The sequence below is a fragment of the Carcharodon carcharias genome, chromosome 26 (genome assembly GCF_017639515.1).
Source record: "Carcharodon carcharias isolate sCarCar2 chromosome 26, sCarCar2.pri, whole genome shotgun sequence".
In the NCBI taxonomy this organism is placed as follows: domain Eukaryota; kingdom Metazoa; phylum Chordata; class Chondrichthyes; order Lamniformes; family Lamnidae; genus Carcharodon; species Carcharodon carcharias.
In genome coordinates, this window is record NC_054492.1 from 20,018,130 (window position 1) to 20,030,340 (window position 12,211).

The 12,211-nt window shown below is 44.4% G+C and overlaps 1 protein-coding gene across 5 annotated transcripts in view; it reads left to right on the plus strand.

Annotated features, from left to right (window-relative positions):
- The window catches only part of LOC121269822 (protein unc-13 homolog C-like), a 599,906-nt gene that overhangs the window by 517,519 nt on the left and 70,176 nt on the right, over positions 1 to 12,211 (plus strand). For all 5 annotated transcript variants that reach the window (XM_041174809.1, XM_041174810.1, XM_041174811.1 and 2 more), the window contains one exon: positions 9,339 to 9,395. In XM_041174809.1, coding sequence (XP_041030743.1) covers positions 9,339 to 9,395 — 57 coding nt within the window. The remainder of the gene's footprint in view (positions 1 to 9,338; positions 9,396 to 12,211) is intronic.

Consider the following 12,211-nt stretch of genomic DNA (forward strand, 5'->3'; position numbering starts at 1 on the left):
ATGGTAATGGACTGTGGGGGAGGGGGGTGTGGTCCTGGGGAGGTCAGCAGTTTGGGAAGAGGAGTTTGAGCTGAGGAGGCTTACACTTCCCTTGTGGATCCCTAGGAAGCAATCCTGCTTGCCCTGGCTATAGGCTTTAAATTCGTTTCACAGGAACTCTTCAGTGTTCAAACCAGGTTCTTGCTGACCTACTGGTTAAGATGGCATCAGGGTCTTATTGACATTAGAAGACCCGAGTTATACAAGGTTCCCACTTGATGAATGGATGCATCATGGGTCTGAAAGCTTAAGCATTGAAAAATTGCAACAGACTTGGGACAAGATCTGGGGAGACAGTGGTGTAGTGGTGATGTCATGGGACTTGTAATCCCAAGGCCCAGGCTAAAGCTCTGAGGACATGGGCTCAAATCCCACCATGGCAGCCAGTGTAATTTGAATTCAATTAATAAATCTGGAATATAAAGCTAAGCTCAGTAATAGTGATCATGAAACTATCATTGATTGTTGTAAAAACGCATTAGGTTCACTAATGTTCTTTACGGAAGAAAATCTGCCATCCTTACTGTACGAGATTCTGAGGGGGCTTGACAGGGTAGATGTTGAGAAGATGGTTCCACTAGTGGGGGAATCTCAAACTAGGGGACATAGTTACAGAATAAGGGGACACTCATTTAAAACTGAGCTGCAAAGGAATTTCTGCTGAGATTAGTGAATGTCTGGAATTCTCTACCCCAGAGAGTTGTGGAGGCTAGATCACTGAAAGTATTTAAAGAGGAGGTAGATAGAATTTTGAAATATCAGGGAGTTGAGTGCAATGAGGAGCTGGCACGAAAGAGGAGTTGAGGCCCAGTGCAGGTCAGCCATGATCTTGAATGGCAGGGCAGGCTTGAGTGGCCGAATGGCCTACTCCTATTTCTTATGTTCTTACCTGCTATGGCCTACTTGTGACTTCAGATGCACAGTAATGTGGTTGACTCTTAACTTACCTTTGAAATGGCCTAGCAAGCCACTCAGTTCAAGGGCAACTAGGGATGGGCAACAGATGCTGGCCCTGCCAGCAGTGCTCACATCCCATCGTCCCATGAAACAATAAATAAAAAATAAGGTGGGTAATTGAATGCCCCCCAACCTTCCCACCTGGTTTCAGCTAGACAGAGGGAATTAAAATTTCCCTCCCGTTTCTGTTTGCAAGAATTCCAGAAATTCTGGTTCAATACAAGTAATCTCTAATGCTGTCTTGTGTGTTATATTCACGAACAAATCCTACTCCTACGATGGAATACAAATCTCGTCCCCCTAAAGCCTGTTGGAGGTTTTGTGTGAATTCTTAGTTCGTTTCACAGGGGACAAAAGTCTTTTAAACAATTCTGTCCCACATGATTGACTTTGATTTGGTAATCTTACACACAGATAGATGGCCGATGAAATGGGCAACCCCTATTGAGGCTATTGTGCAGGATTTTTTTGAGTATATATTGTTGCAGTTTAGATTGTGTAAATGGAGATCCCCCTCTCATCTGATTCAAGTTATCAACCCTCGCCCAGGTGATGGCCACTTTTTGATTTCAAAATGAAATTTAGGTTTCAATTTCCACAGGTTTGACAACTGAACAAGTTACATGGTGATATCAGCCTGTCTGGAGCAGAATTTCGCAGCTTTCATTCAGAGAAGCAAAGTAATATTTAGAGAAAGATGAATTTATTGCTTCTGTGATTTACATAGTAAATGGTTCACAGATCTGATGCATGGCAGCAGTTAATGAGTTGTGATGCTTCTCAGCTTAAAGAGGATCAGGCCATTTCAGAGTGTATGATAGCAGTGGACATTATTTCTTTTTTATCAAAACTAAAGCATTTATGAATTGTGGGAGGTTGAGAGGAAACAGGTAATTTCAGGATTTGAACTGAGAGCAGAGGAGAAGGCTGAGCTGTTGGTGGAAAGAAATCAGCAGAAAAAAGCCTCATTCTCCTACCATCCCAGCCCCCAAACTTACCCTTTCCCTTCGTTGTCCCCCCCAACCCTCCACAACAACCACTCCCCCTTCCATCTGCTTCTCAATTCTTTCCACTCGTCCCTTCACCACCCCTTCCCTCTCCCTCTCCCCCCCTCTACTCCTTACCATAAAAGAATAAAGGGGGGATTTGAACTCCCGCAGCCCCAGACAAAACCAGCAGAGCAGGAGCTTAGATGGAGCAAGTCAGTTTCCTGCTCCCTTCTTGCACTGTGACAATTACAGCGCCGTTCAGACCTGGCAGGGTCCTGTGACGTACAGAAGCGACCCGCCGCAGGGCTCTGGCCACCCAACTGAGCCTCCTCCTGCTGCACCCATTGCATCACCTGTGTACCCACCAGATCTCTGCCAGGGTTAAAGTTTCCCCCCCTAAAAATCTGGAATTGAAAAAGTGAAGTAAGATGCGGATGTTACAAAACACAGTTTTAAATTATTTACAAGGGAAAACAGAAGTGTTTCATTCCCGTCTCTTTTTCTGGGCCCCCTGACACCAAGTATCTCCGAACTGAAGGGCATCAGTTCCATAGTCTCTGTCAATGTTGCTCTGAAATTAGCAGGTACACATGAGTAAGCAAAGATTTGGGGAGGTGCTACCCTTTCCATGGCAACAGCTCGGAGTTTAGGAACTCTGTGTGAGAACGACAAGGCACAAATGTGTTTCATACTGTGTCATGACGTCAAACATTGGTACAGTATGGCAACCCCACTGCCACTCAGTGCCAAAAGTTTCAGACATTCTCCAAGTGCAAAAACAAATTAACACAAGGCTGAGACCATTGTGTTTGATTATTTACTTTAAAACGAGGAACGTTCTCACTTCACACTTTCACCATCTGGATCCTGCTGAGGTATTTTTTTAAATTTTTAATCTTCCCTCAGCTTCCAAATATAAATCTCAACCCATCCCTTGTGATGCGTGGATGTTTTAATTTCTTATTAAACATCCATAGCGTCAGCAATTTATTTTATTTCTAGAAATGACATGAGAAAGCAAATTTGATTCACTTCCGTGGAGTAATGCCAGCAACTTCACATCAAGTCCCAGGCTGATGGCTTATACTAATCTAGCTATGAGGACATTTTTAGTCAATTTGGTATGTTTCATTGTGGAGAGTTTGCTTTGTAATTGTACATGTGCAACTGGATGTGTAATAAAGAGGTAACAAATACCGAAGAACAGGTTGGTCAACGAACGTTGAAGGAAAGGTCCAGAGATGAATAAAACGATTGGAGGGGACCAGGGCAGGGGAAAGAACCACAGATACACAAGTTACGGAGGAAGAACTACTAAGTCACTAGTTTGGCTTGCAAAATGCTTAGGTGAAAATTGTTAGCTGATGTAAATGGTTATCTGAGTGGCAAGATACTTAAACAAAGGAATGCACAAATGGGAAAGTGAATAGACATGGTCCCCACAGAAATTAAATCTACCAATGCAAACAAAATGAAGCTAGAAAAAGCCATCAACACACATCTGTGTTTCAGCCAGCTCCCCAAAAGGAAAAAAAAGTACCATCCCCTCCCCCACCCTGCTTGTACCCTGTTCTGATATAGAGTCTGCATCTGAAATTTCAAGCACCACCAGACTTTTGTCCATCATATATAGTTTTAAAACATTTGTTTTAATATTCTCTGTTTCCAACTTGGCTGCGCACCATTATAATATTCAAAACGTCTCATGTCAAATAACTTGCTTAGAGCACCATCGTGGGCTGCAGAGAAAGCCTTTAATTGAGTTGAAAGGAATTGACTCTGCAATGTTGGGGACAATGATTTGAGTGAAGTTTTCTCCAATTGGTCACAATCCAGCCAGCTGCTCTCTCAAAGCAAATGTAGATTCTGCCAGCTTTAATTTGTCCTTTGGCAAATGTTGAGGATGCCCTGCTTCTGCATTTGTTTTCACTGAATACTGAACCACAATCCACCAACATCTGAGGAACTGATAACTTCCTGGGATTTCATTTAAAAGACCAAGAATATAAAATCCTCCAAAATATACATCGAGTATTTTTGCATTTCTACTTTCCTCTGGCAGTGTTCCAACTGTATTGTGTCAAGCAATATGGTGATCTCTTGGGGTACAAGATTAATTGCACCAAGATGCAAGCTTCTGATATGGAACCAGCAATCGCTGGTCTCTTAAGGCTGGAGAACAATCTGCTTTAAGTATTATGGTTGGAATTTTTTGCACCACTCCCCCTTGCTCCTGGGGCACAAAAACGTACAGCATGGTGGGGCCTATCGTGCCTATCATCTATCTGCCTATGCTGCATAGGCGCCTTTACCAGTGGCAGGGGAAGGGGTATGGGGCATCCACCTGCCCTTGGGCCAGACTGATCAAGAAAATTCTCCTGAATACACCCCTTTGCCCTTAGCACAGTCACTGCCCCATCCAATTTCTGAGTAGTTGAAGTCCCGCATTACCATACTCTATGGGCAGAATTTTTCATTCCCCTACCTTTTGCTTTTGCAGGCAGAGGAGGTGCAAAGAAATTCCTTGGATGGCCTTCCCACTGGGCTCACACGCGCTCCAACCTCTGCGCAATTTTACATTTGATCGGGTGAGGCCAAGGCTGGCCAGCCCACCCACGCCCCATTGAGCTCAACCAGTGACCACTTAAGGGCTGTTTCCTGTCTAGACTCCATTTTCAGGCTGGCAGGAAGAGTTCAGGAGTAGGGGGAATCCTGGAAGATAACCCTGCTCAGACCTCGGCTGGGAAGGGGGGGGGACAGGAGTGAAGCCTCTATCAATAGCGTCTTCATCATCAGGCACTGACCACACCCCAAAAGGTCTGGTCCTTGCGGGTCCTCCCACTCCATCGGCCTCTCCACCAACACCCCAACTCCCTCTTTTCACCTCCTCAGGCCTTACCTCCCCTCCCTGGCCTGACACCCCCATGCTTTCCTGGCCCTGGTCTCCCGGGATTGCTTGCAGTCCTAGTCCTGTCCATTGAAGCGTCTGGCACTGCTGAGGCTGGAGAGCTGCCATCCAGTTTCCCTGAGGCGGGGCTTCCTCCTGAAGGGGGAGGGGTGGAAGTTCCATCTCCAATTAATCAACGCAGTTTGGATGGCAGGAAGGGAAACCCCACCATCCAAAAATCCTGGTCGATGGTTCTTGCACATCGAAGTAGTTTTCATTTTGAAAATCTGTTCTAACTCTTTCTCACCGTTTGACAGCCTATAAAAGACAGCTAGCCCTATAACTGCTTTGTTGCTTCTCGACTCCAACCAAATAAGTTCTGTCTTTGACCCACCCCACCCCCACCCTCAGCTCCACCTCCGGCCCGCAACCAAGGACCTCTCTTATTCTAGCACTGCTGCAGTCTTTTCCTTAATCAAAACTGCCAGATCTCCTGCTCTTCTTGCTTCCCTATCTTTCCTAAACACCTTGCACCCAGGAATATTAAGCCTCCAATCCTCCCCTTCTTTGAACCAGGTGTCAGTTATCATCAGTACATTATATTTCCATGTGGCTACTTGTGACTGCAGCTCACCAACATTATGAACTGCACTACATACATGCGTTCCAAATCTAACAGAGATCTCTGTATTTTCTACAGTCCCACCTAATTCTGTATTATTTCTAATGGTGTCTCTCCCAGTCATCTGTGCACCTTGCTTTTACTTTGTAATGCTCCACCATGTTACCCAACCCCCTACTAAATTAGTTTCAAACCTCCCCAACATATCCAGTTTCCTTTTTGAAAGTTCCTTTTTGACACTTCTATTATATGGTTCCACAATCCTTCAGTCAACGCATTCCAATTCATAAACACCTGTTCTTAAAAAAAACACAAATCTGCTCATCTCCCTTTCGGCTCCTTTTTTTTGCCAGTTCTCTTCAATCAATTCTAGATCTTCTGATCAAGCTGTCTTTCCCCAGACATTTATCTTGTCCTATAGAAAAAAAAAGTGTTAATTTAACTTTATTACTCAGACTGACTTATACTTCCATTCTACAATGTTTCACTAAATCCTACCTTTGGAAACCTTCAACCATGTAGTCACCTTCAGAGATAACAGGGGAGAATTTAATTCATCCCCATTTTTTGGTACATAATCAATATCACACAGTCACCATTCTTACTGTTCTAGAGGCCCTCAGCCTGCCTACAGTTGACCTTGAGCCTTATTGTTGCAATAGTTTCCAGTGCCTGTCGGACTTACCCAGAAGGCTCTCACCATTTGAAGGCTACATGGATTGCCGATCAGGTAGTGAGCCAACAGCAGACCTCTCACTGTTTGCATCTTCCGTCAGTCTTCACCACTATCCAACCCAATTTTGGACAGAATTGCGAAGAAGAATCCAGTCCCACATCTGGATTTACTCTAGGTTTGGAGGAGTACCCCTGGAAGTTTCTAACTCTAACTTAGTCCCATCAACAACTAGTGAAACTGTACAAATCAAAATGAAATTGTTTGAACCAGTACAATGAAAGCAAAATCCTCCGCTAATAATAATAATAAAGTAAGTCAGGAAGCTATGCATAAGCCAATACACTTTCCAATAAAATGAGAGAAATGTTAAATGTAACAATCACAGAGCACCAATGCTGAAACATATAATTTTACAGCAGGATTTTAAAAAACAGTTGATCACAGCTGCAATAATTATTTTTCATGATGTTAAGTAGGTAAGCTTGGTTTGACCCCCAGTAAATGTAGAGAATGGGAGAATTCAGTTCTTAAGTGCACTCGTCATTTAAAAATGCAGCAAAGGCAACAGCACAATACCAGTTTTAGGTGTGAGGCACTGCAATTTCTGTTAAATGCTACCATGCAACTATGCAAGCATAGTTTTGGTGCTTGATGCCCGTCTTCCCTTCTACTGATTTAGATGAAGGAACTAAGGACATTCTGGCTAAGTTTGCAGATACAAAGATAGGTGGAGGGACAGGTAGTATTGAGGAGGCGGGGAGGCTGCAGAAGGATTTGGACACGTTAGGAGAATGGGCAAAGAAGTGGCAGATGGAATACAACGTGGGCAAGTGTGAGGTCATGCACTTTGGTAGGAAGAATAGAGGCATAGACTATTTTCTAAATGGGGAGCAAATTCAGAAATCTGGAGTGCAAAGGGACTTGGGAGTCCTAGTCCAGGATTCTCTTAAGGTTAACTTGCAGGTTGAGTCGGTAGTTAGGAAGGTAAATGCAATGTTGGCATTTATTTCGAGAGGACTAGAATATAAAAGCAGGGATGTGCTGCTGAGGCTTTATAAGGCTCTGGTCAGACCACATTTAGAATATCGTGAGCAATTTTGGGCCCTGTATCTCATGAAGGATGTTCTGGCCCTGGAGAGGGTCCAGAGGAGGTTCACGAGAACGATCCCAGGAATGAAAGGCTTAACATATGAGGAATGCTTGAGGACTCTGGGTCTATACTCGATGGAGTTTAGAAGGATGAGGGGGGATCTGATTGAAACTTACAGAATACTGAAAGGCCTGGATAGAGTGGATGTGGGGAAGATGTTTCCATTAATGGGAGAGACAAGGACCCGAGGGCACAGCCTCAGAGTAAAGGGAAGACCTTTTAGAATAGAGATGAGCAAAAACTTCTTTAGCCAGAGAGTGGTGAATCTATGGAATTCATTGCCTCAGAAGGCTGTGGAGGCCAGGTCACTGAGTGTATTTAAGACCGAGTTAGATATGTTCTTGATTGGTAAGGGGATGAAAGGTTACAGGGAGAAGGCGGGAGAATGGGGTTGAGAAACTTATCAGCCAGGATTGAATGGCGGAGCAGACTCGATGGGCCGAATGGCCTAATTTCTGCTCATGTGTATCTTACAACCAGGCAAGGACCTTGATTTCAAATCTTGGTGAAATCAGTGAGGTGAGGGTGATGGGGAAGTGGGGTTTGGGGGATGGAGGGAACAGGGCAGTTGCCAAACTCAACCCCTGAGCCATAAGGGATGTTAGTTCTGAGAGAGGAATCGCCATCAAGGAAGGGGATGAAGCCTGGAGCTGGGGTTTCCTTGTGAGGTTCAAATGCGCATTCCTGCTTCTCAGAAGTTGTTCTCTCCAGTAGACATGAGTTTCCACCGTGATTGATGCTGATATCTGTTTCCCTGCTGAACATGAGTGCCTGAGGACAAATACTTTGATGGCACTCTGTGCAGTCTCAACTTTCCTCTGACAGCTTAGAAATGGTATTCATTTATTGATCTCAGAAGGATGTAAGGCCGAGTGGGCCTATTGGGATTCAAATGCAGAATTTGCTAGTCTATGTCTGGGACTCAACTGACTGAACTGTGCGCTGTTGCACAGCTATTAGGAACTTATTTTTCTCAAGTAGCTTGTTTTGGTGTATATGTACAATTTATCACTGCATTGTGAACATGTAGGACACCGCCGTTTTATCTAGTTTTCTGCATGCCTTGACATCATACATGGTTGAACCACATAGGGTACAGTGTTAAATTATGCTTCATTATCTCATTTGCCATGACTTCGAGTGAAACAGATTGATGATTTAGAAACAGATCACTTGTTTACATTGATAATTTTTTAAAAAAGCCAGCATAACTGTGCCTGTGAAGATTCGCTGTTGGCCTAGCATGGTTAATAGTTACAGGAGATATGGTAGCATAGCGGTTATGTTACTGGATTAATAATCCAGAGGCCTGGACTAATGACCTGAAGACATGAGTTAAAATCTCACCACAGAAGATGGGGAATTTCAAGTCAATGTGTTAAATAAGTCTGGAAGAAAAAGTCAGTATCAGTAATGGTGACCATCAAATTACTAGTTTGTTGAAAAAAATTCTATCAGGTTCACTCATATTCTTCACAGAAGAAAATCTGCCATCTTTACTTAGTCTGGCCAATATGTGCCTCGGCAATGCAGTTGACTCTTAACTGTCCTCTGAAATGGCCTAGCAAGCCAGTCAGTTGAGTTCAAGAATGTGGCTCACCACCACCTTCTCAAGGGCATTTCGGAATAGCCATAAATGTCAGCATGTAGGCATGTAAATGAATAAAATACCATAGTTATCTTCTAACTGTATAACAACTGATTTTAGGTAGCACATTTTGGAGATCACCCTGCCACGATTGAATTTTACCTGGACCTTGTCTTATTAATACAATAAATGTGATGTTATAAAAGCAATAAATGTTGCAACTGTAATACCATTTCAGACAGTATCAATTTCTTTTGTTTTATATTCTCATAAAATCTTAATCCAGACTATGGTTTGTCATAAAAGGTCACATATTGGCAAGGCAGTCTTTTAAATCTATAAATAAACACAATTGCTCAGAGGATATTTTTTGCATTCATGCAGATAGTTTAGTACTTACTACCATATTCTTTTAATTTTGTTCTTCCAGGGACCACAGATGATCTTCAGTGCAGCTAAAGACTTGGGTCAATTATCAAAGCTGAAGGTATCAATATAAGTGTACTTGGCAATGTATAGACTCCATATATTTCATACTGCCCTCCTAATGCTCTGTCCTCAAATCCCCTTCCCCCAAAAGCCACACATTAACTGTTGAATTCTTTATGTGAAGCTATGTAATATGTACACAAAGCTCATGAAATTCCAGGGATCCCTTAGCTTGAACTCTATTCATCTGCATGATTGTTTTGAAATTATGTGTATGGGCACCATGCGTGTTATAATTCCCATGCCCTTGTCAAAAAATATTCCTTTGTGTATTATTAAAAAGTAAATTCTTCATTGAAAAAGGAAATTACTGCATATTTTAATGCGATCCAAGTATTCATTCCTGGAAATCCAAGCAAAACAATGAAGAAATCCGAGCTCATTCTACTTATTTTTAATTGATAGGCAAAACAGGATTATGCTCAGGGACTGTTATAATCCCTTTTGTGAGGGCTAAATAATACTTTTTTTTTTGCAAAAATATGCTTTATTCATAAATCTTCAACAATATTTCAAAATCATCATCACAAAAATACAATCAGGTTCAACTTTTACAACATGACTCACAAGGTGTATCAGTACAAACAATGAAAATTACAATCATTGGCAGACATTCATTTTGAGCTGTACAGCCTGAGGGGCTCTTTACAGTTCCCAGCCCCTCGATGCACTGTGGCAGAAAGGTCTTAGACAGTGACCCTTCCCCATTGCGCCTTTGCAGCGGCTGCCCCAAGCTTTAGTGCGTCCCTCAGCACGTAGTCCTAGACTTTGGAATGTGCCAGTCTGAGGGCTAAATAATACTTTTTTTTTGCAAAAATATACTTTATTCATAAATCTTCAAAAACATTTCGAAGCATTTCAAATCACCATTACAAAAATACAAACGTTCAACTTTTACAACATGAATCACAAGGTGTATCAGAACAAACAATGAATATTTCAATCATTGGCAGACATTCATTTTAAGCTGTACAGCCTGAGGGGCTCTTTACAGTTCCCAGCCCCCCAATGCACTGTGGCAGAAAGGTCTTAGGCAGCGACCCTTCCCCATTGCGCCTTTGCGGCAGCTGCCCCAAGCTTAACTGTGTCCCTCAGCACGTAGTCCTGGACCTTGGAATGTGCCAGTCTGCAACACTCGGTCGGGGATAACTTTTTGCGCTGGAAAACCAACAAGTTTTGGGCAGACCAAAGAGCGTCTTTCACCGAGGTGATGAACCTCCAGCTGCAGTTGATGTTTGTCTCGGTGTGTGTCCCTGGGAACAGCCTGTAGAGCACAGAGTCCTGTGTCACAGAACTGCTCGGGATGAATCTCGACAGAAACCACTGTCGCAAAGACACAATCTACAAGGAGGTGAACAACGGTCTCTTCCCTACCACAGCCACCTCGAGGGCAACGTGCAGAGGGGGTGAGACTCCTGGCGTGTAGGAAGGATCTTACAGGGAGGGCCTTTCTCACCACCAGCCAAGCTACATCTTGGTGTTTGTTGGAAAGCTCTGGCGATGAGGCATTCTGCCAAATGACTTTGTCAGTCTGCATAGGGAACCATCCCACAGGATCCACCCTCTCCTTTTCCCTCAGGGCCTTTAAGATGTTACGTGCCGACCACTGCCTGACGGACTTGTGGTTGAAGGTGTTTCTCTGCATAAATTTTCCCACGACGGACAGGTGGTACGGCACGGTCCAACTACTTGGAACGTTCCGCGGCATCGTTGCCAGACCCATCCTTCGCAACACCGGGGACAGGTAGAACCTCAGCATGTTGTGACACTTGGTGTTTGCATACTGAGGGTCTACGCACCGCTTGATGCAGCCGCATACAAAGGTGGCCATCAGTATGAGGGCGATGTTGGGCACGTTTTTTCCCCCTTTATCTAGAGGCTTGTACATCGTGTCCCTGCGGACGTGATCCATTTTCGACCTCCAGATAAAGTGGAAGATGGCTCGGGTGATCACCGCCACACAGGAGTGTGGAATGGGCCAGACCTGCGCCACGTACAGCAACAGCGAGAGTGCCTCACACCTGATGACCAGGTTCTTACCCGCAATGGAGAGGGAGCGTCGCTCCCACATGCCCAGTTTCCTTTTCACCATAGACACTGGCTCCTTCCAGTTTCTAACGCGTGCCCTGGTCCCTCCGAACCATATCCCCAGCACCTTCAGGCCGTCAGCCCTGACAGTGAAGGGGACAAAGGATCAGTCAGCCCATTTCCCAAAGAACATTGCCTCGCTCTTCCCCCGATTTACCTTGGCTCCCGAGGCCAGTCGAACTGGTCGCAGATGTGGATAAGTCTGTGCACTGACAGCGGATCCGAGCAGAAGACGGCGACATCGTCCATGTACAGGGAGACTTTGATCTGAGTGCCTCCACTGCCTGGGATCGTCACTCCTCATGCCCGGATCCTTCCTGATAGACTCAGCAAAGGGTTCTATACAACACACGAAAAGAACAGGCGAGAGAGGGCAGCCCTGCCTGACTCCAGATTTAATAGGAAAGCTATCTGATTCCCACCCATTGATTGAGACTGCACTACTGATGTTAGTGTAGAGCAGTTGGATCCAATTGCGAATTCCCTCCCCAAGCCCCATTTTGGAGAGCACATCCACCACGTAGGTGTGCGATATTCTGTCAAAGGCCTTCTCCTGATCCAGGCTGATGAGGCAGGTGTCCACACCCCTGTCCTGTACATAGGCAATCGTATCCCTGAGCAGCACGAGGCTGTCAGAGATCTTCCTGTCCGGCACAGTGCAGGTCTGGTCAGGGTGGATCACCAATTCCAGAGCGGATTTGACCCGATTGGCGATGACCTTGGACA